Consider the following 25,709-nt stretch of genomic DNA (forward strand, 5'->3'; position numbering starts at 1 on the left):
GTTGTAGTCTTTGTATCCAGAAAGGAGTTTCCTGGGAGCTGCTAGTTCATCTTGAAGCTGGCTGACTCTTTTACTTCTCTTCTGGTGACTAGCTCCCTTTCCCACTGAGAGCAGTAGGGATTATGCATTTGTGCTTCCTCTTGTGTGCATTTAAGGGTAACTGTTTTGAGTAACAGTGTAGTGATGGAGGTCAGTCCATCACTGTCTACTTTTTTCACCCAAGTTTAACTCTTTTGCTCTCAGATTTAAATCTGTGTTGTTTTCATCATTTTGTTTACTAAGAAACAAATATCAATGGCTCTGTAGTATCTACCCAAGGCTTTCCCCTGATATGTCCTATGTAAGCGGCATATTTCTGAAATGACATTATAGCTCTTGTCTCTCTTCATTCTAAATTCATGACTGCTGGTTTCCACCACATTGTGGTGGGTGGCAGGAGGCAACTGAATAGCTAAGCTTCTCTTTGGTTTGAACAGCTGGTGACTCCTTTAGCACTGGATGATGTTACTTCACAGGAGTGCCTGGGTGACAGGGCTGATCTGTGGTGTCTTACAGAGCTTTTGCTTCTGGTATCCTCCAAAATGGAGGATTGACAATAGGTTTAACGTCCTTCTGGACTTCTGTTCATATGGTTACCACTTTCCTTTCAGCTGCTTCTGCTTGATTGAGGCCCCAAATCCCTGCTGTATGTTTTTAAAGTATATCAGATTCATATGACTTAACTTGATACCCTGTCTTGGTTTTCATTCTCTCTTAACTTCCCAGTTGTTTAAGTGGAGTCATTCAGTGACATGTAATAAGCATTCCCTGTAATTTTCAACAGCGAAATTACAGAACTGCACGAGCAAGTGAACATTGTATACAGATTTAGACAACTGCAGTGTAAAGATAGGGAACCCTCTAGTTGAGGAAGATGATGCATTTGACTAATATATTTCGGAGCCAAGGCAGCTTTTTACTCACAAAAGATGGAAGATCTTAGATGCTGCTTGAACAGAAGCAAAACAGTTTGCTCCAGTTTCCCTATAGCAAAACTTAACTTGAGTTTTACTAAAGCTTTTCCCCATTCATGCACAAACAAACACACACATATCCCTTGAGAAATTAAGCCATGTACCATTTCAGCTGTTGTGTTTATATGAGCTTAACATGTCACTTTCTGCAGCACAGGCAATCTGAGGGAATCACCTGTCCTAGCCTCCCCCTTGCTTTTGAGGGAGAAGGGAAAGGGGGGATGTTATGCACCATATCACAAACTGTTAGCTGGAATTGGGAGTGGCTGGATGACAGCTGTGAGAAGACAGGCATATCAAACACTTGCCCAAACTTTGTTCTGCTCTTGCTCCTTTCTGTGAGGTAGATTTCAAATAGCTGGTGATGGAAAAACTGTAGCAGGAAAAATTGTTTGCCATTTTGTAGTGGAGTTTTGACTCTTCCATGGCAATACAGATTTTCTGACATACCACTCTAATTGAAATAGTGTATGTAATGAAGAGCAGGACTTGGGATGTAAAGCTTTCTTGTGTTGACTTGTTGTACTCCTTGCATCTTTGAAAATAGCTGGTTTCAGCTTGCCTCTAAGAAAACACTTCCATCGAAGTTGTTTCTGTGTACTGCTTCGCTATTTCTGTGTGCTGCTTCCCTCTACTGGACGGAATGGGAACAGTTATGGCTGAATGGATCCAGCTTCCTAGGCTAACATCTTGGTGTAAGACTTCCACTGTGATTTGAATACAGGTTTTTAAGTGCTTTGTGAATAGAATGGGGATTTAGTGGTTACCCACAGTTGGCTGTAGCTTTCAAATGCGCTGATAGACATGCTAATGTTCCAGTCTTGCTTTCCAATTCTAGCATCTCCTGAGTATCACTAGTATAGGAACATTATGTCATAGCAAAGGGTTTTTTTGCTTTGTTGTTGGGAGTGGCAGGAGGGCTCTTGCCTAATATTGTCACTGCCCTGAACAAATAAGATATTTGCATGTTTTGAAAACATAAAGGATGGGTTTTGGCATGCACAATTTGTCGTCTTCCCCCCCCCCCCCCCCCTTCCCCCTCTATGGGGTGGTGTGCTGGATCTACAATTCTCCAGTGTGTTGGTTGTTAAATGACCCACTTAAGAGAATGTGATGGTTGTGTATGCAGGAAAAGTCTTCACCTGAAACTTGCTATAGATGCCATCTCCAATCTGCAAGTGTTGGCAGATGGCTTCCGCTCCTAAGAGGAGCTGATGTGGACACTCTTCCTAGTATTGTGTTGCAAAGAAAACAATGACACTTCCATCTAACTGTTAGAGTATGATCTGGAGATTACTGGGGAGGATAGCTCTTACTCTGTAGAGAGAGAAATCCAAAGTCTTTGCCTATTACCTCTGTCTCCTTTTATAGTTGATCTCTTGGCCTTTCTTACACCCTGACTCTGTTTTCTCCTTAATATTTCATTAGATAGTAATATAGTTCATGTTTGTTTGTTTGTTTTTCCCTTATAGGTACTGCATTTCTACTGTGATACCTGTTCTGTCCCCATATGTCGGGAATGTACCATGGGACGACATGTGGGTCACAGCTTTATCTACCTCCAAGATGCCCTACAGGATTCCAGGACTCTCACCATTCAGCTCCTGGCAGATGCTCAGCAAGGACGACAAGCTATTCAAGTAAGATGCTCCCAACTTGAATTCTCTCCCCCCCCCCCCCGCTTGTCTGTTACAGGGCAAGGTGTCAAGGCAAAACGCTCTCTGCTTCTGCTGTCAGTCTTCTCACCCCTCCTGTTCTCTCAGATCTCTGACAGAAGCAGCTGTGGAGCTGAAAATAAAGTGCTGTTATGAGTTTTGCATTCTTGCAGCATAATCCTGTCATGTAAATCACAATATGAAGCTCTGTACAAACATGGCTGTGTAAAGCATTTTGAAGAAAGTTCTGATCTTGTATAGTAGCGCTAAGTATAGCTTTGTTTTTATGACTGAGACTTTTCAGCTGTCTTTCATGCCTGTACAGCATCTAACATGTTAACTACCTGTGGCTCTGGTTACCTCTTCAGTGTTGCTACCAAATAGAAAATACTTAATTGGCTGTTGGATTAGTGTGAAACTTCTAACCTGCCTTTGCAGAGGATCTGGAGCTACCTCTGTACAAAGATTACTCCATGCACACACACAGATGCATACTGTAATTGCCTATTATTGCATTGTACCTCAGCTATGTTTTATAATGCAAAGGACTGGAAGGAAGTGCTTCAAACTACATAAGAAATTTACATAGAGAACTAACTTGCAGGGATATGCAGATAGTTACTTTTGCTGAGTAATACATCGTAGTAACTATTACAATCTTGGCAGTAGTTTTGCCTATATAAAGATTGAGAAAGCTTAGTGGGAAGTTTTACTCCACACTACTGCTTTCTAGCTTTGTTAGCCTCATGCCGTAGATTCAAGCTGGAAATTCTGAAACTCAGCACTTCAATGTGATATAACTAAGGCTTTTTTTTTTTTTTTGTAAATATTGGTAGAATGCCATGAATAGGAAGTAAACTTGCTTTCTGCGTTGGGTTTGCTTTCCTGGTACATGCATGGTACAAATAACACAAAACCCAAACCAAATCTGTTGTCCACCTACCACTGTTTATTTCTAGTATATGAGGAAGTAGCTTGTTCAGTGAAACAGAGGCAGCTAACTTCTGTCCTTAAGCCTTTGTGCCTGTGGAATGAAGTAAGTGTTGTGGCAGTCTAGATAGTAAACTGTTGTTGCTGTCTCCCTTTAGCTTGTGGTGTTTAACTTGTTACATCAGAACAGCAAACACCAAATTTCTGAACCTGGATGGCTAATTTAGAACTCGCTTAAAACAGAATCCTGCAAACCGCAGCTTCCTCTAATATTTGTTTTAAATGGATCATAAGGCTCTTCAGCAGCATGCATACTGAAGCATTTCATGTGTCCCCAAAATGAGCAAGAAGGAAGGGATTATACCTCACTGGTGTTCTGAATTTCTCCAGCTTGTCATAGACAAGGGCTTGTCTGTTAGTAATTTATTTACTGCCTTTGACCTCCAGAGCTCTTAATCATCTAACTGATGTGGTTAAATCCTCTAAGAAGGGACTGTCTTTTGGAGTAGAAACTAACAGAATATCATTGAGTACCACTCTGCTTCTATAGCATGAATGCTTTTGTGCCTGCCTGCTTCACACTAGGCTTACTTTATTCTTCCTCTTCCAGTTTTCCTATGGCTTTCATGTAAGAGGCTCCTGCCTCTGGGGTGAGCTGCTTAATGTATGACAGTACAGGTAGAAGGAGGGTGGTACTGGTTATGCTCATGTAATTCAAACAAGCAGCTCAATTGAACTTAGTCTGCAGTTTTGCCCTGGTCTAGCTACAGCCCATCCAGGTTAAGAGGCTATCTTGGAGGTGTTAATAAAGCAGCCTGTGTGAAGATTATGAAAAATGAACCATGCTTAAGAACTATGTTGTATTAGTTTAGTGAGATTTTTAATCTGGACCACTGTCTGGAAAATGGGTGGTGAGTGAGCAGGTTGGTGGCAATCTGTGCGTGCATGTGCAGGAATTAGGAAGACTACAGCTAAAGGCATCTCTACTAAGTAGTAACAGCAACAAATAGAAGAGCATGTGATGCAGTGAAAAGCAGACGTGTCTGACTGAAAGGCTGATGCAGTGAGCCTGCTGCATAAGGAAGCTTTCCTGGAGCAGAGCTTTCCCTGTTCTTGGGCTGTGAAGCAATATATTTATCCTAGGGAGATGACAGCATGCCAGCATAAATTTGAAACAAGCTCTAGCTAGCCTCTATATTAAAAGGAATTGGCTTCAGTGCTTTTCTTAAAGATGGGAAACAGTCAATGGAGAATTAATGCCAGGGCAAGCTGCAGTATGAGGAACACGGAGCGCTAAGAGCATTGAAAGTAATATGGTGTAGTAACACTTCTTAGTGGGACTGATTCCTACTGCTGTATTAGTAACTCTTTTTTAATAGGCTCTGAAATAGCCGTCTTGGCATGAGATGTTGAGGCTGGATGAGGAGGAGTAGTTGTGAATAAAGGGGAAAAGGTGCAGGAGAGAGGAAGTCAAGCTGTGAGTCAACTGGCCAGGGAGAGTATCTGGTTAACTGAAGTTGAAGGTTTTTAGGAAGAACTGTTTATTTAAACTCTTCCTGTGGCTGTGGAGGAAAGATTTTTTTTTCAGACACAAAAAAAAGGGCAAGCTGTGAGCTGGGATACATCTCAGCCTCTTGGTCCACGGAAGCCTGATGTAGCCTGTCACTCCTAAAAGTCCAAACCTCACTTTTCAAAGGAGTTGAAGGGAGAGGCTTGCCTTTTACATCAGTGAAGTTCTGCAGCAATAGAGCACTTCCACTGCTTCCCTCTGCTGTACTGATCCTGGCCTGGATCATCTGTTTGTGAGCTTGTTCCTAACACAAGAACTTGCACTTGCGCAGCTGGGTGGTGAGCTGATGTAGCCAAAAGGATAACCTTTCTTTGGGATTACTTTTTGGCTGGGTCAGCCTCCTGGCTGATCTATTGCAATGGTCCAAGGCCTGTTCATGGTTGCCAGGGAATGGAGCAGGAACACCCATCTTTATGGCTTGTAGGCCCTCTTTCTTGTTTCACTGGAAAGCTATCCTCCTTGCTGGGATACTTTCCTAGCCTTTTCAGAGGCTTGAATTGATTTGCAGGATGTGCAAGCCAAAGCTGACATTGGATTAATAGCACTGGGGCAAGCAGGGTTGCTGGCTTTCTATATGGGGAGCTTGCTCTGCTGCCTTGTTTTACCCCGTGAAAGTGCACACTTAGCTGTCTTCTTTCAGAATTTTTTCCAAGGACTGGGCCACAAACTGAATGTAAATCTCTTATGATGAAAGATAGATTGCTTCTTCAAAATGTCATGTCCTTTAAATACGTCTATACATGTGTAATTGTGTGTGTGTATATATATATATATATATATATATATATATATACACATATATCATGTAATCTAATGCACTTGCATTAACAGTAAAGCATTGAGTGCTTTTTCCCATTTAGGGTCAATTTCCAGGTGAAGATGTTAAAATACAGTTTAATCTGTTCATGTCAGTTGTCTTAAAAGTGGTTTTAGTGGAAAACGTTCTTTCCTGGATGAGCCTTTAGCCATTTTTGCTGGGATGCTTGGAAGTGCAGGCTTCCACACTTAATGCAGTGACATTGGTTGTGCACAGGACATAGAGGGTGCTGCTCTCATCTAACAGCATGAAAGGCTTAGGAGCTGGTGGTAAAGTAGGTCAGCCATTAAGGCAGTGCCTCTTCCCTCGCAAATACAGGATATTCTAGGAAAAAGGGGTAGAGAGCTACTGCAAGAAACTCGGCCAGCCAGAGGCGGAAGCTGATCTGTTGCCTTGAGCCTCTGCCCTTCAGTGAAAGCTTCCCTGTTGCCATATGGGTCCCTGCTAAAGTGAGGTCAGTACTGGAGAAGGATGGCACAGCTGTGCTACAAGGGATCGTCCTGGCGTTGTCACATTGAGTTTAGCTCAGGCACCCTTGTGCCTGGCTTTGAAGTCAGGCTTTCAGGCTTGAGAGTCCAAAACAAACCAAAATGGAGTCTGTGCCTTTCTGGATCCAGGATATGTATCAACAGAGCCTGAATTTCTTTGTACTTCTAGTTACTGTTTTGTGTTGTCTTTTGAGTTCTATAGCTTAACATATGAGCAGCTGGTTATTGGCAAAGATGGATTTGACACAGCTGTCCATACTATTGTTCTGCCTAAAACTGTAGGCAAAAAGTCTGTTCTTACAGTACAAATCAAAGTGATTGTCAGCTTTTGATAGGAGTTAACTTCTAGCCCTCCCCTTCATCAAAGCTTCTCTTTAAATTCTCTTCATGTGAGAATTTTTCTTCAAGTGAGTTTAAGTGGTTTACGTGTTTGGCCTGAAACCTTTACATTGGTCCAGTTACTATGGAGTTCTATCGCTGCACCAATATTACTGCAAAGCCACTGTTAACTAAGCCTGTTAATCCTAGTATATTTACTGCAACTGTATTTTGTATATGATCTTGCAGTTAATTTTTAAGTATAAGAACATTAAGAAGGTTATATCCAGTTCTTGATGCTGGCTATTATGTTCTGGTTGCTTTATCCTGCTCTGAAACAGTCATAAGTAATTTGAAAAGGTCTGGGAAACAAGCCTTTGTTACCATAAGGAGCTAAAAACCAAACGAGTTAGGGATGGAGCACCTTCCATCTGGTGGAAGAGGGCTTACTTGAGAGATATGGAAAGGTTTCCTTAAGCTTTTTTGTAGTTTGTGTGCTTTTAAAAGCTAGAGAGGTGTTTGTCAGAGAATATTAATCTCAAAGGTTTTTTCCTCTAATGAGGATTAACTTCCTCTTAAATTCCTTTAAGTGTAAATTCTCCATAGTGAGGTAGGCAAGTATGCATTTACAGTTCTTTAGCCATTACCTGTGGTCCATTCACCCCTGAAATACTGAAGGATTCGTCTGAAGAAAACAAACTTCACTTTCAAGTTTGAACTTTCTCTCCAGACACTTGGCACCTTCATTAGAAAACTTGAGAGCAGCAAACTTGAATACTGGAATTAATGCCTGAAAAATGATGCCACATTCCCCAGTGTTTAGATAAAGAATCTTAAAGATGTTTTTAACAGAGCTGGCATTGATGAGTTGCAATACAGTTCACATAAGCAGCCTTTACGTATCTCATGGCATTGCCACAGTGGCATGTTGTTGCTGCAATTTTTTCAAATGGATAACTTGCTAAACTGAATTGGTGTAACCATGGCTCAACATCTGGATTAATAGGCTCTGTTAAGTAGCTGTGTGCTGTGTTGACATAACTGGACATACTGATTTAATTTGGGTATTGAACTATGGAAGCCCTGCAGTGAGGGCATCAGAACCTTCATGATAGCTCTGTAGTTTGTAGGCTGTCAGAACACATGCTTTGTAATGTTTCTTTCTCCTGGAGTGTTATGTGCTCCCAGTCATAATTTTTCATTTAAAAAAGCAGCACTAGTGAAAACATGGAGTACTGATATTTCTAGAACACCATGTTTAAATATTCCAATATTTAAGACTAAATTGTGAAAAGGCTTTTCTGCTAACCTGAAGCTCCAGTTCCTAATGACCAATAGAAGACGGAAGATGTGGAAAATGGCTGAAACCTGCTGTTGTACAAAATGGCAAATCCCAATTTGGGCTGTTCTGTAGTCAGCCCAGATATCCGTAAGTGCAGCCATGTTCTATGATACTGCTTAGCTGCTACTGGCTCTTGTAGATGGCTTCTTCATAGTTTAGTGTTGTAGCATCCGTTGCCATGTCAGAGCCATGGGAGCAAGCTTGTTACTAGTTTTTGTCCTAGGAGTGTTTAGTTTAGCATGTTGTGTGTAGGCACTGAGTGCCAATGACCCTTTACGTATAGTTATGTTTATGCAGAGCTAGGTCTAATAAGATGTAAAATAATGTATGAATTGCAGGAATAGCCTCCTTGAGGTGTTAACAAAGGTGTTTGTATGAAATGTCCAGAGAATAAAAACTTAGACATGCACGTTTAATAACCCTCATTAAATGCTTTGAAACATGAAAGCACAGTTAATACCTCATGCCTCTGTCCTCTGCTGCTAAAGTGTGTGTTCTGAATATTGTTTGTTGCTATTTGGGTAGGTCTATAGAGAAGAGGAAGACGTTCAGAAACGTGTTGGTTGCAGCTACTAGTGATGGATATCTGCATTGCTTTCCTGCATGGGAAACAAGCTTTTCTGCCCCTTAGGAAGCTCTAGATGCAAGGTTTCCATTTGTTAGGGCCCTCTGGAACATACCACCTGCACAAACACTGTTACTTAAAGTTTACTCTGAGGAACTGGAAGTACTGGTTTAAACCCTAAACTTTACAAAACATGTTGCAAAGTCCTTTTGTTTTTTAACACAAGATACTGGTGACATCGCTAATAAAATGGGGTTTGGGCCCCTGAGAAGTCACAAGTGAAACAGATATGGCTGCAGAGGTCGACTTACTGTAATTGGCCAACATCAGGAAGCAATAATTGTTGTTCACCTCAAATTCAGTAGCCCAGTTCTTTGCTAAACACAGGCCTTGTCTTCTGTTTCCCAAATGTGTGAACTTGCTTATCTCATTCACTAGCACTGGAATAATGATGACATAGCATGAGGAGTGTGTATTGTAAAAGCTGCTTTTCTTTAAAAAGAGACAAGTTCTGCACAGGAAATGCCTGCAGAACAGCTGGAGAGAGTTATCATGATGAAGCTGTGAATATCATACAGCAATCAAAAAGAACAAGGGATTTCCATGTAAAGAAGGCTCCCTAAAGTTGTACTGAAAGCTCTTGGCTTTTGCTTCAGATAGGTAACTTGCCTACCGCTGTGCCCCATCATCATACCACTGCCTGCTGCTGTGCCTTTGATGCTGTTCAGGCTCTTTTAGCCTGTTTTGGAAGAGTGCAGGATCATGTGAATTTTGCCAAAGCTTTACCAATATCCTGAACATCCTGCCTTAGATCAGTGAAGGATGCCCAAAATACTAAGCTATTCAGTGTCGGGCAAGTAAAAATAAATTGAGATGATGGTAGGAGTTGTTGATCACAACTTTGCGTTATTAAGTGTAGTGACTTACCCTACCATAACTGGTTCCTATGGCTGAAGGATCACAACATCCCCAGGGAATTAATACCTCTCCTGCTGTGGAGTTCCTGAAAGGTGGACTCTGATTTTAGTGAAGAACTGAGATTGCTTTTAGCTATTTAATGTTCAGTGCTGTATAAAAAGCTCAAATAAGCAAATAAAGACCTTTCTGCTTTCACAGACATGCTTGCTAGAATTGGAATATGACTGGATAGCATGGTTCCCTATGGTTCACTTCTACCTATTTCTCTTTGCCAAGAGGAGGAAGAGTGTTTTGCTGTAGTTAACAAGAATCCAGGTCTGTATTGGAAGAAATACATACCTTTTCCCTGCAGTAGGTTCTGTATTTGAATGGCAAAGCAGAGTTGATAGAGGTGCAGTATTCCTACATGTGGACTCTTCTAGCTAGGACTGAGACTTCCTGGCTTTTATGAAGCCTTGATCTGTGGCCAACTGTGACTTCGTTTCTGCTTTGCTAATTGTTTTAATGAGATTTTTCACTTTCTGTCAACTTGAAGCATTGAGTTAAATTTGTCTGCCAGAAGCTTTGTGTGAAGGCAGGTCACATCTTCCTCCAGTGGGATGTGGGATATTTAGGCTGTCCATGATTTTGAAGACATTCCCTGTTAAAAATGTAGTGACCTGTGAGTTGCACAAAGGAGGAACAGCTAAAAGGCATGCTCCTTTTACTTAGCCCTGTGCTGCAGAGGGGCTCTCAAGTAGCACTCCTATTTTCTTCTGCCAGTTTGCAAGAGAATTCTTTGGATTTAAGATCAGAAACTTTGCCTTGTCTTATTTTTTTCAGGGTTGTCCTTATCTTGTCTCCAGATGCTAGTCACCTGACCCAGATAGTCTTCCTTTTCTTTTAGTTCTTTATTCCTACGTGACCTGGAAAAATACATTAAACTCAAATTAGTTCAAAATAACTACCTGGAATGAAAACGTCCAAGTAACAGTGCACTTCGGGGTTTTAGTGTTCTCCTTGGCATAATCTAGATGCTGTTGAACTTGTCAGATCAGACTTTGAAAATACCATGAAAGATAACAAAAATCCCATCTGACTTTCTAGATGAAGCTGGATCACATTGAGTAGCATCAGCTTCAATACATACTCATACACAGAATTAAACTGAGGATGTTTTACAGCCTTTAAATTACTTTTGCCAACTTTATCAAGCCTGCATTTCTAAAGATCGGAGGTGCTTTCTGCAAGAGCATTCTCTGGTCTGCCTAGTCTGAAACAGTGTGTTGTGGAGTGGCTCCTTGTATGAGAGTGAGGGAAAGGTGGTAAAAAGTCTATCTAAAATGTTGTCTTTAAAAACTAATATCCAAGCTTATTTTCATGGCTCTTTGTGTAATGTTTTCTGAAACTGAGAACAGTTTGGAAAGGATTTTTGCAAAGAAATATTTTTTCATATGAGGGGAGAAATGAGACTTGTTCCTTCCAGATGCATTCTGTGTATTTGCGGAATACTACTATGGAATGTTTTTAAAATACTAACATTACTGAGCTATATTGGAGGGAATTTGGTCTCTGTCCAAGGTGTGTGTCCTGGGTTCAGCAGTAGCAGTCATTTTTCTCCTTCTTAGTAGCTGGTGCAGTGCCGTGGTTTTGACTTTCAGCCTGGGAATAGCACTGATAACACTGTTTTTAGTTGTTGCTCAGTAATGTTTAGTCTGAGTTTCATGCTCTGCCAGGGAGGAGGGAAAGCTGGGAGGAAGCAGAGACAGGACACCTGACCCAAACTAGCCAAAGAGGTATTCCATACCGCAGCATGTCATGCCCATTATATAAACTGGGGGCAGTTTACCCAGAAGGGCTAGATCACTGCTCGGTCAGACTGGGTGTTGGTCGGCGCGTGGTGAGCGGTTGTATTCTCTTCCCTTGTTATTTCCTTTATCATTATTATCATTGGTGGTAGCAGTAGTGATCTGTGTTATACCTTAGTTACTAAACTGTTCTTATCTCAACCCGTGGGAGTTGCATTCTTTGGATTCTCCCGGGGTGGGGGTGGGGGGTGGAAGGGCGGGGAGTGAACTGCGTGGTTCTGAGTTGCCAGCTGTGCTTAAACCAATACAGTGTGAAAAACTGAGTGCTGTTTAATGATAGCTATCTAATCTTTGTTTTTTTTTCTTTTGAAGTTGATTCACTTCACATTCTTCTAGGGGTATTTCTGTGAATCTCCAGATGCATGGAGAACACAGTCACTTTTTTACAGTGTCATTTCTTAGTAGAAGCAGAACCATCAGATAGCAATGTTCTGAATCATTTTGAGGGAGAAAACAAACTGGATTCTCTGTGTGGGGAAAATGGGAGTATAAATTTCTGTCTAAGTCTCCTGTTTGAGTTCGTACTAACTGCTTGCTGGAATTGCACAGGGAGTTTAGTCCTGTGGTGTTGGTGCATGGTACAGTGAAGGTGTAAACTCCATGTAATAGAATCACAGAATAGTTAGGATTGGAAAGGACCTTAAGATCATCTAGTTCCAATCCCCCTGCCATGGGCAGGGACACCTCACACTAAACCATGTCACCCAAGGCTCTGTCCAACCTGATCTTGAACACTGCCAGGGATGGAGCTTTCACAACTTCCCTGGGCAACCCGTTCCAGTGCCTCCCCATCCTCACAGTAAAGAATTTCCTCCCTATATCCAGTCTGAACTTCCCCTGTTTAAGTTTTAACCCATCGCCCCTTGTCCTATCACTACAGTCCCTAATGAAGAGTCTGTCCCCAGCATCTTTATAGGCCCCCTTCAGATACTGGAAGGCTGCTATGAGGTCTCCACGCAGCCTTCTCTTCTCCAGGCTGAACAGCCCCAACTTTCTCAGCCTGTCTTCATATGGGTGTATGTATAGCTGTATTAATTGTTTTCAAGCTGTCATATATGAAATAGGTAAAGGTGTGGTAAAAAAATGAGAGTTGTCACTTCATGCCTTCACCTGAAGGACAGTGAAATGTAAACAGTCTGGCTTCTGATGCATTTCTGATTGGTTTCTTTCTAACTTTCTTTGTTTGTTTGTTTGTTTGTTTGTTTGTTTTTTAATTTTTATTTACTTCCCTCCCAGCTGAGTATTGAGCAGGCCCAGGCTGTGGCAGAGCAGGTTGAGATGAAAGCGAAGGTGGTACAGTCTGAAGTCAAAGTAGTGACTACTAGACATAAGAAGGCCTTGGAAGAGCGGGAGTGTGAACTGCTCTGGAAGGTAGGCACCTTACATTTGTTATGTGAACTGCTGACATGTACCTTCTCAAAATTGAAAGCATGTTTTTTAACTAGTGCATGGCTAGATTCCTCCAAAGGAACAGTGAATTGAAACACTGTGGTTTACTCTGAGCTCATTTTGCTGTAGGTAGGATGCTGGATTCTGGCCTTGGTTGGTTTTGTGCTGTAGATATTTCTTATCTGAGAAACTGGCTGTATAAGGACTGCTGTATGCTCAGTCCCACAAGCAGTGTTGGCACTCCCTCTGCCTCATATCTTGGTACTGACCTGAGAGAGAAGACATCACCTTTAAACACATTATTTAAAGAGTGTCTTTAAAACCTCTTTAATGTTGCTGTAGAACTAGTATATGGGTTTTCTTAATGATCCACTTCTCATAAACAAAGGAAAGGAGTCAAGCTCTTATGTGCTGAGTCCTGTTTAGAAAGACTGATAGAAATTCTGCAAGACTTCCATTGTTCCCACACCTAAAAAACTATTCTCAAAGCAGTGTCCCTCTCCAGCCAGGAGTGCTTTGTTGTAGGTGCCAGTGGCAAGGTAAAAACTGTACTTTTTATAGTTACTGTACTTCTAATGCTGCTTTTTCTGAGGTACTTAGATTGAGGGACACGAGTTCACTTTCCACTGTTAGCCTTCCCCAGGAAGCTTGGCAGCTATCTCTTGAGGTATTCCTAGTGAAAAGGAAGAGCTGCCCCTGTGCAGTTTGTATCTTGAGAGGCTGCATAAATCCGCTTTAGTGGAATATCTGCACTGAGAGCAAGTTCTCTTCAGTTTATATAAAACATTAAGAAGGAAACTTGGTTGTGGTGATAAACCATTCTAGCAAAAACAGCTGAGTATATTAAGCCTTCATGTGAAGCATGTTAGTGAATAGTTTTGAGTACCAAAGATGAGGCCAGATTAAGTTGTGATTTAAGATTAAATCTCTTTTGGAAATGTGTTGGAGGAAGCATTTGTTTCCTTTTTATTTTGCATTCTGATGCATGCCTTAACCCTAAGTGAAATAGCATGTTTGTACATTTGTTATCTAGTCAGTGTATAACCAAGCAGTCATCAGTGAGCCGTCCCTCCTTAAAACACATTTCTGGTATTGTACTGCAGCCAAGCAGGAAAAGTATTTTTGTAACAATAAAGCAATTTCATATTTGGTTAGTTTTACACAGCAGGTGTCTTTGCCAGATGGTCTAAAGTGGTTTTTCACAAGTGAAGATATACACAGGCCTATATAAAATAGTTATAAGCAAACCATTTTTGGTTCGGCTTCAGACCCCCCAGGTGGGGACTGGTAGTGGCCTTCTGTCATTTGAAATGACATGATAAAGTTTCCTGTTATAAAGCACTAGCTCAGCATAACTGCCCCAATTTGCAGTAAAATATTAAACTGATTGGACCCCACAAATCTCTGGAGATATGTCTGGTATTGTCCAGTCACATGAACACAGCCCTGACAGGTAGGGGAATGGCAAGAGCCCCTGTGCAGTAGCTGATGCTGACTCATATCCTTAGCTTTATGTGATAGCAGCCTACCTTCTGAAATTGGCCTCAGTTCTGGTTAGAGAAGTCTCAGTCTCTGCTCTTCCTTGAGAGCCTGCCTGTCCCCCCTGGAGTCTAAGTAAGATGTACCTTTGGATGATCTGTCAAGTACCTTGTGATTAGAATAGCATTTGGGGAAGCAAAACACTGTTAGTAAGCAGGTGACTTTCTTTCAAATGGCACTCCAGCAGATCATGCAGAGTAAGAATGCATGATGTGGGCTGGAGGGTGGGAGAGATTAATCCTGAATTTGGATAAATAATACCTTTCCCTTATTTCTGCTTGTCTGCAGTATGGCTTTTAGAGTCCTGTCCCGCAGTTGTGCGTCACAACACTGAAACAACTGCACAACCAGTTTTTATGTAGAAGGGTGACATTATGGAATGTTTGCATTATGGGTTGTCTTTCCTGATGTAAATGTGCTTTTCTCTCCCTCCTTGTCCCCTGTAAGGTGGAAAAGATTCGTCAAGTCAAGGCTAAGTCCCTCTACTTGCAAGTCGAGAAGTTACGTCAGAACCTAAATAAGTTGGACAACACCATTAGTGCTGTTCAGCAGGTCCTGGAGGAAGGCCGTACTATGGATATTCTCCTGGCTCGGGACCGCATGCTGGCTCAGGTACAGGAACTGAAGAATGTGAGAGGCTTTCTCCAGCCACAGGAAGATGACAGGATCATGTTCACTCCCCCTGACCAGGCATTGTATATGGCCATTAAATCAATGGGATTTGTCAGCAGTGGGGCTTTTGCTCCTCTGACCAAAGCCACTGGGGAAGGCCTCAAGCGTGCACTGCAGGGCAAAGTGGCCTCTTTCACAGTGATAGGCTATGACCATGATGGTGAGCCTCGCCTCTCAGGAGGTGACATGATCTCTGTGGTGGTGATGGGCCCAGATGGAAACCTCTTTGGGGCAGATGTCAGTGACCAGCAGAATGGAACCTACCTGGTCAGCTACCGTCCACAGCTGGAGGGGGAGCACCTGGTGTCCGTGATGATGTGCAACCAACACATTGAGAGCAGCCCTTTCAAAGTTGTGGTGAAATCTGGGCGCAGCTACATCGGCATTGGACTGCCGGGGCTGTCCTTTGGCAGTGAGGGAGACAGCGATGGCAAGCTCTGCCGCCCCTGGGGAGTTAGCGTAGACAAAGAAGGCTACATCATTGTTGCTGACCGGAGTAATAACCGTGTCCAAGTGTTCAAACCATGTGGGACCTTCCACCACAAGTTTGGCACACTGGGCTCCCGGCCAGGCCAGTTCGATCGCCCTGCCGGTGTGGCCTGCGACATCTCGCGTCGCATCATTGTAGCTGACAAGGACAATCATCGCATCCAGATCTTCACGTTCGAGGGGCAGTTCATTCTGAAGTTTGGGGAAAAAGGAACAAAGAATGGGCAATTCAATTACCCATGGGATGTGGCTGTCAACGCAGAGGGCAAGATCCTGGTCTCTGATACAAGGAACCATCGTGTTCAGCTATTCGGGCCAGATGGTGTGTTTCTGAACAAGTATGGCTTTGAAGGGGCACTCTGGAAGCACTTTGATTCCCCCCGAGGTGTGACTTTCAATCACGAGGGCCACTTGGTAGTAACAGACTTCAACAACCATCGCCTTCTGGTCATCCATCCGGATTGCCAGTCGGCACGCTTCCTGGGCTCGGAGGGCACTGGGAATGGCCAGTTTCTGCGCCCACAGGGAGTGGCAGTGGATCAAGAGGGGCGCATCATCGTGGCTGACTCCAGGAACCACCGGGTGCAGATATTTGAGTCAAATGGCAGCTTTTTATGCAAGTTTGGTACTCAGGGAAGTGGCTTTGGTCAGATGGACCGTCCTTCAGGTATAGCTGTCACCCCTGATGGCATGATTGTTGTGGTCGATTTTGGAAACAATCGAATTCTCATCTTCTAATCGGTGTTTGAATTAGGAAGAAACTGTCTCAGGGAAATTCTTCTAAGAAAAAAAAAGAAATACAACGTTAATTCAAACCTACCTCATCTTTAATTTTTTTTACAGATGAATGTACTTATCTTCTGTGCAGGGAGTGAGCCTGTGAAGTTTAAATTCTATCTACCTCATTGTCCTCCCTTCCCTCCCTGGTTTCTTGCCCTTGTCCCCATCCCCACACACTCACAGTTCAGAATGTTTTACCTCTTTTTTTCAACCCCCAATGGGGTTTCATGCACAAACAAGTGTTGCTGTGCACATTAGGTGGTTTGTGTGGCGGGTTCTGTAGACAAAGCCAAAAAAGGCTCTATGTAACTTTTTTAATGGAGAAAATGGTAGTAGGTGTTTGTAGAGAATTTGTGTTCTTGACCATATTGCAGTTCTTGGGGGGGGTGACGGGACGGGGACACTTTTGTTTTGTTTGATTGCTGCTGCAGCAGAGAACTTTATCCTGTTCTCCTTTTTATACCTCAGTGTGTTTGATTTATCGGTGAGCACAGCATCTTGCTCCCAGATGACTTGGAACATTTTGTGACAGTGAGTGGGATTCACTCGCTGGGAAGAGCAAGTTTGTATTATTATTGGGTTTTGGCATTTCTGTGTGTTTTTTTCTGAAACACAGTAATCCGACAGCACAAATTGAAGCTGAAGAAAATGCACAAAAATTCTTTAAGTTTAAACCAAATTGTTCATTTTAATGGTTTGGTGCGGTTGTTGTAAAGTTTAGGAGAAAAGCAAGGCTTCCTTTAATGTACCCCATCAGTTAGTAGTTCTTTTTTTTTTTTTTTTTTTTTTTTTTTTTACCCTTTTAACCTGAAAGCTTAAGTGAGTTTAAAAGTTACTGTGTATTTTATCATTCCACTTAATCTGGGTAGCAGAAGAGGATGCAAGGAGCATTGAAGCAGGGAAAATCAAACCCTTTTGATTTAATTTCTTGTTAAATGACTAGGTTTTTTTTTTTTTTTTTTTAGCCCCTCCCTATAGAAAGACTTTAAGAGAATGATGTTTGGATTTGCTAGAACAGAAGTGATACCTTTTTCCAAAAGTAAGAAATCAGCATAGCTTTGGAGATTCAGGGTGTGTTTTGGAGAAGTCAGCAAGTTTTTTGTGTGTGTTTAAAGAGGATTGCAGTAACTGTCAATGACAAAAGTTTTTGGGGTTTGTTTTTTGTGGGTTTTTTTTTGTTTGTTTTTTTTTTTTTCATCTGGCTTCCCCAAAGAGCTGGACTGAAAAATTCAGGAAGGTCTGCTGTAGTTTTTAAGGTCCGGTGGAGTTGTAGCTCCATGTAACTCTTGCTACAGATCCTAGTGAAAAGTTACCAGTACCAGCATAAGGCAAACTGCGTCAAGATGAAACCTCACTCTGTTTTTTCCAGGGCAGTACCAAAGAATTTTGTGTAAAATAAACGTATGTGATCCTTTAAAGCTTGGAGGCAGGAGGAAGTTGGCCTTTTCAGGGATATAAAAATAGCTTTTTGGAGAAGCAGAAACATCTGGGGAGAATAGAGATCTCTCTAGCAAAATGTGACTGAGTCCCTGGAAGTATTTTTGTATTCTTCAATGTCTCACTTTCCAGTTTAGCTGTTGCTTCATGCTCTGCATAAGGCCTTTGGTGGCAATTAGCAATGGTTAAAGTAGGGAACAGAGGGCTTTTCCATGTCTCTGCAATGGAAAAATTCATGTATCAGTACTCTTAAGCTTGGAAATGCCATGGGATTTACCTTACTGCTTGCAAGAGATCATGTCTGAAACGTCAATGTGGTTGTTACCAAAAAGTCCAAAAAGCCTTAACCATCCTTCAAGAAAAGGGTTCATCTCTGCCAGCCACCATGCACAAAAGTGACCTGAGATTGAACGGCTCTTTACAAGTTTGTGAGAAATCACAAGGTGCACTTTCCTTCTTGCTGCTTTTCCCCTCTGAGGAGTGTTAACTTTCTGGCCTTTGTAGAAATCCCCATGATGTGTGCAGACAGATGGCTGCCGTAGAGGAGGCTTAAACTAAAGGACCAGAAAGAACTGGACAGATTCATGAGATGGCATAACCTCTTTTGAAAGAAGGGTGAGGAAAGAACACCTAACTTCAGTGAGATAAAATAACTGTGCTGTCTTTAAGCCAAAGCCTCAAGGAAGCAAGCTCTTCAAAGCAGTGTGTTTCAGTTAGGCTTAATCTTAGGATAACATAGTTTAAAAATAGTCTTTAAAGGATAATCTTTATACAGATGTCTGTCATTAAATTGCTGTAGCCACTCCAAAATATGGGTATGAGAGAAAACTAGTTTACCTTCAACTTTGTCAAGTTCTGCTTGTATACACGCCTCGCTTCTTGGGAGTGACCTACAGTTGTGACAGATATCCACACTTGTCTTGTATTATTCAGTCCAAGAATGGTATTCAGCTTGGGCTGTAAAAACCTAATAGCCTGAAAGATATAGATACCAAAGAAAACTGGTTTAAAAAGCTTTAACGTTTAGTTTGGAGTGTCCTTGCATTTATCCTATCATGTCTTAATAGAAATGCCAGGTCTTTTGATACCTTTGCCAGTGTGGCTGACAGTGTTAAAGTGCACTAGAAATATTCTTGTGCTTTAATGCTTGTTGGGTTCCCCCTTCTCTGGGGCTAGAAGGGAGGTGTTTTTTTAACTAAAGAAGTTAAGTATGCATTCAGGATTATGTTGAACTGCAGAAACCTTCTTGCCCCTCTGCAGGCTGCACCACATAGAAGGTGACAGACACTGAAGTTGCCTTTTGCTATTTTGTATGGAGCCATTGCACAAATCCCCAGTCCAGCTCTGTCAGGAAGCAGAATGACTAACTCTAAGTTGCTGTCTATTTAATCCAGTGTGATTTGCTTACAGACCAAACCTCAAGTGTTCGACCTCACATCTTGGGGAGCTTTTTCGTTTTAAAAACAAGACTATTTAGCTTTCCCCAAATAATTCCTTATCTTTGTCATAGATAGTGCTAAGCACACTTGGTCTCATTGAAAAGTGGTAGTGTAGCTTATAAAATGGTGTGTTTTATATGCAATGAAAATAAGTAGCGGTGATATACAATGCCAACATAAGATGCCTCATAGGGGCTTTTAAAAAGTAATACTTATTTAAATGACATTCAAACCTTGCTCTTTTTTCCATGCATGTTCTCAGGTTAATAGCCCAGTATCATAACATACATAGCCCAGTATCATAACATATATACTTACATGCAGGGAGAAAAAGCAAGGCTTTGAGGCTGGATTTCAAACTGAACAAGCATTCAGAGTAATCTTAATAGTGGAAATGACCTGGAGAAGGGAGAGGTAAGCATGTGCTTCTTTCCCTTAGCTCTGACACTGGGGAACAACAGATTTGAGTGACAGAGCTGCCTACTGAACTCCCAAAGGAATTTCACTATGCCAGGTTAAACCAGTAGCTCTCAGTAAACTTCCTCAGTCAGGATAGCTGCTTTGGGTTCAGCCTGTGAAGCCATCTTGTCCTTTCTCAGAACTATTTGAGAAGGCACTTCAGTAGCCAACTGAAGCAGACTCAGTACTTGGTAATGCAGGTCCTTCAGATAATACACTTTTTTTCATTTAGTATCTATTAAATACAGCTGATTTAGGTCAGCCCATAAGCCTTAAACTTGTAAAGAAAGTGAAGGAAGGCAACACCTGAAAACTGTCATTAGTTAGCATATTGGGGCCAGATGTAATCAGCTTGGGAGAAAATACAAGGCATGTGGATGTGGCATTCCCTTGGAATTGCAGGTAAATGGGTCCAGTTTATTACATTACAGTTAAACCAGTATTAATTTCTGAAGAGAGCAGGCTTCTTGGCTTATCTTGCCCCAACTGTGATCATAAGATTTCTTTGTTCAGTTCTGGTTTAAAAGAAGTAAATTGTGCCAAAGTGTTTTATTATTTTTGAAGGAGTGTAAGCCAAATGGTGCCAAAAGGTAATAGGGTATTTAGAAGTAGAGATATTTAGACAAACAGTTTGGAGCTGTATAAAAAAACGAACACTGGTACTTGTGTTAGACAAATATTGTACCTTTGGTCTTTGAGTCCTTGGGAGTTTGAAACCTAGTTTGGTACAAAATGCACAACTAGAGATGCCACTATTTTCTTGAAGTTCTACCTCACTTTGCAGAAGTAAATCATCTACCTCAATTTAGCATCAGACAGATTTGAGAAATTATGGAGAATCTGCCTGGGGGAAGGATTCATCCTGCCTGTTGGACAAGCATTTCAGTTTAAACAGAGATACTAAGTGTGTACAATGTGGTAACTGCTTTTGTTTGCTTTTGTTTTTGCTGCCTGCCCATGGAAACTTTAAGCTGTCCTTGCTAGAGATGATCTGTAAATAAACCCAGGTGAACTAGAGTGAGATACCAAAACACTTTGAGTTTGTTCTGTTTTCACTACAAAGTATGGAAATGTAAACTTTTTCAGTATTATGACACTACTGGCTGATGTGATGCACACTTCATGGTCATTTGCAGTGTTCTAATGTCCATAAGGCCTTTAGGTCTTCTCTCTACAAGAGAAAAACTTTGCATGCCTACAACTATGTCCTGTTCGGAAAGACGAACATTCTGAGCGCTGTAAACACAAATGCGATACCAAATGCTTGAAGGGAATAAGATCCTAATTATTTTATTTTTATTTTATTTTGACCTGGTGATTGTATTAGCAGCTTTCTTGACTCAATGTGATTTTTTCCACCATGACAAAGCAACCAGGTTCCTGTTCCTGGAGGGCAGTTCAGGTTCATTCTCAGGAAGGCAGTTTAAAACCAGTATGGTGGGGTTTTATGCAACTTGAATAGTGACATGCGATGTGCCCCTTGTTTTACCTGTGAAGTTGCAGAAGCACATTTTCAGATTACTATGTTGACAAAACTTTTTTTTCCTCCCCTGCTCATACTGGGGGGTGACAGCAGTGGGTACAGGAGACCCCTAGTAATGATAGGCTGCGTTGGTTTTGGTAAATGTTCTGGTGGAAAATGTACGTTGATGTCTCTAAGTGATCTTACGGGTGAACGAGCCAGACTGGCATCTTGTTCCATCATTTTTTAACCAATAATGGTTCTAAAAATGCTTTGTGTACCTGCATGGTCTTAGACCTTCTATTAATGATTGTATCAACTTACAAACTCAGGTAGATAATTTTTTTAAGCTCTTTTCATAGAGCCTTACTGACTGAATGTTAAGTGTCTGTATAGTGATGTAGTTAAGTAACTTCTCCTTTTGAACTACCAGACTAGATTAAAAAAGAAAAATAAGTCCTTTTATAGGTTTGTAGAGTACTCTTCAGCCAATGTAGTAGTTTTTCCTTCACAGGGAGAGATGTCTGTTTCTGGGTTTTGTTTTTAGTTCCTTTGTTAAAATGACTAAAGAGTTTTTAAATAGTTCGTAAGGTGTGTGTAGTCACCTGAGTTGGTGGGGGTTTCTTACTGTGACTCTTGTTTGTACTGTGCATTACCTGTCATGTGCTGCCTGGTTCGTGCACAATTCATTGGAGTAGTGAGGGTGAAGTTTCAGTCAAACAGATTGGCAGCCTCCAACAAAACTGGGGTCATCTACACGCAACCAGTGTTATTGCATGTTCCTCTTACCATGTAATTGTGGATGTATGGCCTTATCTTACAAAGCTTCATTACCACTCTCTGAGCAGTGTTGCCTCAGTGCAGGTTTGCATCAGGACCTGAAAGGACTTGATCAGTCCGTAGATGTTTGGCATCTGGAGCCGATTTGGTTTTGTAGTTCCCTCTTCTGTTGCAGTTGTTTCTTTCCTACTGTAGTGATTGATGCTGTTGCTCTCCTAATGATAATGTCTCAGCAGCACAGGTAGCGTTCTGCTTTTAATGAGCTGCTCAGAGCTTTTTTATCATAATTGATAATGAGACTGGCAGTGACAAGAACTTACATGCTCCAAAAAAGGCATCAATGACATTACTACTTGGATAAAAAGCGACATGATTTTCAGATGCTGAGCATGACAGGTTATGTGCAAACTTTTACATAGAGTAAGCAAAAATGTTAGAACCCTTGTGTTAATGGAGGCTTCTGAATGTATCTTTGTGGTCCATAGGGAAGGCTGAAGGATGTAGCAAGGAGATGATGTATCAGCTACTGGCAGCCTTAAAACAAAGTCAGTGTCTCTCTGGACTTTAAAATGTTCCTATGCAGTTTATTTTTTGTTTAATCAAATAAATGTGAGGAGTTTTTTTCCTGGCAAACCTCTGTGTGTGTGTGTGTGTGTGTGTGTTTCTGTATTGCCCAGGCTAACCTTTCTGTCGGGATGCACTAAAGAAAACACTTGTCTCAACCTGAAACTGGCTTCCTCTGGATGAGGGCTACTGGAAACTTAACAGAGGCACCTGCTTTGAGAGGAGAAAGGAGGAGAAATGGTGATGTATGAAATAGAAAAATCAACACACAGTGTTTTGATGATTTGGTCAAGCTCTGAGTGTCTGGTCTATTAAAAACCCAGCCTCACTGTCACAACTGGGGGAAATGGATTTGATACTGAGCTCACCACTTGTACTCCATGCAGTTTTTCTAGGCTTATGTGATATCTTGCTGAGCTAAAAAGCTGCTACTTTGGAAAAGGTGAGAAGACATGGTGAGCAGGGTAAGAAGATGGCTTGAGAGAATGAAGGTTACTGACTGAATTTCCACCATGGGTAGCAACTGAGGGAAAAGGCAAAGTGGACTGTGAGAGGAGACAGGCTGGCCCTTAACTGCTTCCTTTCTGGATGTGTTCTGACATCACACACACACACACACACACACACACACACACACACACACACACCCCACTTCTGTTATGCACCCCGCAGCTGAATGTCAGCACCACTGCTCACTCCTCTCTAGAAGTGCTGCAGCCCGAGGGTGAGAAAGAAAGGAAACTACAGTGATGCTGTGGTCAGTGCAACAGGCTTTGTCATGAGGGAGCTGGGCTGAATGCTCCTATTCCCATGCAAATACAGTTGCCATGAGATGTGGGATATCTGGGGAACAACACCTGCATCCATCCTTCCTGGAGCCCTGAGGGGAGCTGAGCATTGCTGGGACTCAGTAATTTCTGCATGTGAATGCCCTGCATTCCGGGACAGGGGGGAGGGTAGAGAGGAATTTTCTCTATTCAGGGCCTGATCACACAGGGAGCATCTTTAACCTTTTTGTGTTTAATCAGTCAATCTACTCTGGCTTGAGGGATGTATTGGCTCTATTCTTCCCCTTCAGAAAGGTGATCTCTATGTACTTTTTTTCCATATTTCTTTTAAATTCTTACTATTTCTAAACTGCCTCTACATGAGGCCAGAGTCAGTGCTACCTCTTGCAGTGAGAGAAAAGCTATTGGAAAAGCTATTGAAAAAGCTACATGGGCATTACTCTGAAAGCCTTCAAAAGCAGAGAAACTAACAGAGGAGAAGATAGTAGCAGGTCTCGAGCTTCTTGCTGAAAGGACACCCACTTGTACATTGTTTAATACACTTTTCTGTCACTTGTGGCTTGTTTGGTCAAGCTCCTGGGGACAAATCCAGGACTGTCCCACAGGCTTCCTCTCCTGAGCAAAGCTGCACTACCTAATGCTCAAGTTACTGTGAGTAGACTTAGGGCCCTGCAGCCTAAACGGCTGCTTGGAAAAGTGCCCTTCCTGGTGATGGCTGGAGGCAAAGTACACTGCCAGCAGCACAGGGAGATAAGGTATTACCCCAGCTCTACCCTGGAGGTTATCTGGGCAAAGTCAAAGAGTAGCTGAAATGGTACAAACTATCTGGGGAGAGGAAGTGAGGAGAGATGCTACCCTCCATGCTGGGCTCAGGTTAGCTGGACTATGTCTCAAGGCACGATCACTTCTCTCTTTTCCTATGCTCATTCACCATAAGCAATTAGCAGGGCCTTGGTTATGCTCCTATGTTGGAGCCTCTTGGTTCAAGCAAAAGGAAGAAAATGCTTTTGGAAGAGGTATTATTCTAAAGTAAAAACCGCATTGAAAAAGAAAAAAAAACCAACCAGACCTAAACGCAAATCCTGTTTCTTACAGCTGTTGTACCTGCACCATTACACCTTCCTTCAGGGCAAAGGAAACCCCAGGAGAATTAAAAAATAAAACCCAACACAAAACTGATAACCCTCATGTTGCTGAAGCAACAGTGTTTCCCAGCACTGGTCGCTTAGGAGCACGTACTGCCTGCTGCCTGTTGTCCTTCACCCCTATGGCCTTGCTCTGCTGGCAAAGGCTGAGCAGCTGCACTGAGTTTTGTCCTTGCTGACCAGTCACCTCTTGCACCTTTCCCTTTTTGGGAACCTGCATTTTGGTTCTTCCCATTGAGCTGAAGAGGCAGAAGCAGGCAGAGCCCCTGGGCTTTGTGGGAGCAGTCCATGGCCTGCAGCCTATAAGCAGCAGAAGGGGTCACTTACCAACCAGCTCACTAGCCCCACTCACCACTTTAGAAGACAATAGAAGGAAACCTGGCCCGATGCTTACACCAGCATGCTCTCCTGCACCTATGATTAAGCCACAACAAGGACCATACTCCTACATGCGTCAGGGAAGTGGAGCATAGCTCTGTTAACTTAGAGCCTCTTTGAGGAATACAAACTCATAGCTCATGTGTGTCAAAACACAGCAGCCAACACGACTAGGTAAATGGTACTCCTTCCTGTCACTTCCTTCCAGTCTCTTTGAAAAGTGCTGAATTACACGCTTGGTTAGCTGCTTTGTATTGGTAAGTAAACTGCCACTCACATTCAAAACCGATACCAACCTTCCTTTAAGGAAACACCTCCAAGCCTGCGTTTTTGTTTCCATGTTTTATTAAAAATTTACATAAATGAACACACTCCACCAATTGGGGTATGCAGGTGTCATAGGTTAAAAAACTATACAAAATCCCAAGTCCTGGTGGGCAGGGCAGCTGGAGGTTGAAACCTCATTTCCTTTGAACAGTGGTAAAGGCTGGCATCTGAATAGGCTGGATGGAGTGCACCAGCTGAAAAACAGGCTTCTTCCGCATGTCCGAGAGTGTCTTCACAGAAGGGAGAAGCTGGTTTCTCTTGATGATCTGCAGTGCCAGCTGTGTGTTACCTACAAGACAACTGCTGATTAAAGAAAGCCCCAACAAAGCCGAGTGCGTTTGTATGACCCATAAATCACTGTTTTCAGAACAGAGCCCTTGGCCCAGGCCACATACAGTGGTAGTCTTCCTATTCAGTGAAATGGTGACATGGACATGAAAAGCATTAGACATTTAATTTGAAAAGATAGTATTGCTTGGTTCTGCCTACTCTTAGTGAAGACATCACCTCACATCTGGAAGATGCCAGAGCACCTTCTAAATTCCTGAAGGGCACCTCTCCCATTCACACAGCAAGACTCTAGATCTCACACAAAATG

General features: G+C 42.2%; 2 protein-coding genes across 4 annotated transcripts in view; one reads left to right on the forward strand and one right to left on the reverse strand.

The window, feature by feature from the left end:
• The window catches only part of TRIM71 (tripartite motif containing 71), a 53,189-nt gene extending 36,101 nt beyond the window's left edge, over window positions 1-17,088 (forward strand). Inside the window, exons 2-4 of the mRNA XM_057400246.1 lie at window positions 2,486-2,653; window positions 12,700-12,834; window positions 14,839-17,088. Coding sequence (XP_057256229.1) covers window positions 2,486-2,653; window positions 12,700-12,834; window positions 14,839-16,290 — 1,755 coding nt within the window. The 3' untranslated portion in view covers window positions 16,291-17,088. The remainder of the gene's footprint in view (window positions 1-2,485; window positions 2,654-12,699; window positions 12,835-14,838) is intronic.
• An 8,023-nt stretch (window positions 17,089-25,111) lies between these two features.
• The window catches only part of CNOT10 (CCR4-NOT transcription complex subunit 10), a 35,359-nt gene continuing 34,761 nt past the window's right edge, over window positions 25,112-25,709 (reverse strand). For all 3 annotated transcript variants that reach the window (XM_057400248.1, XM_057400247.1, XM_057400249.1), the window contains one exon: window positions 25,112-25,400. In XM_057400248.1, the coding sequence (XP_057256231.1) occupies window positions 25,246-25,400 (155 nt within the window). In that variant the 3' untranslated portion in view covers window positions 25,112-25,245. The remainder of the gene's footprint in view (window positions 25,401-25,709) is intronic.

The sequence above is a fragment of the Pezoporus wallicus genome, unplaced genomic scaffold, assembly GCF_028554395.1.
Source record: "Pezoporus wallicus isolate ANWC-B61680 ecotype Strahan unplaced genomic scaffold, APGP_CSIRO_Pwel_v1 contig_8276, whole genome shotgun sequence".
NCBI classification, from domain to species: Eukaryota; Metazoa; Chordata; class Aves; order Psittaciformes; family Psittacidae; genus Pezoporus; species Pezoporus wallicus.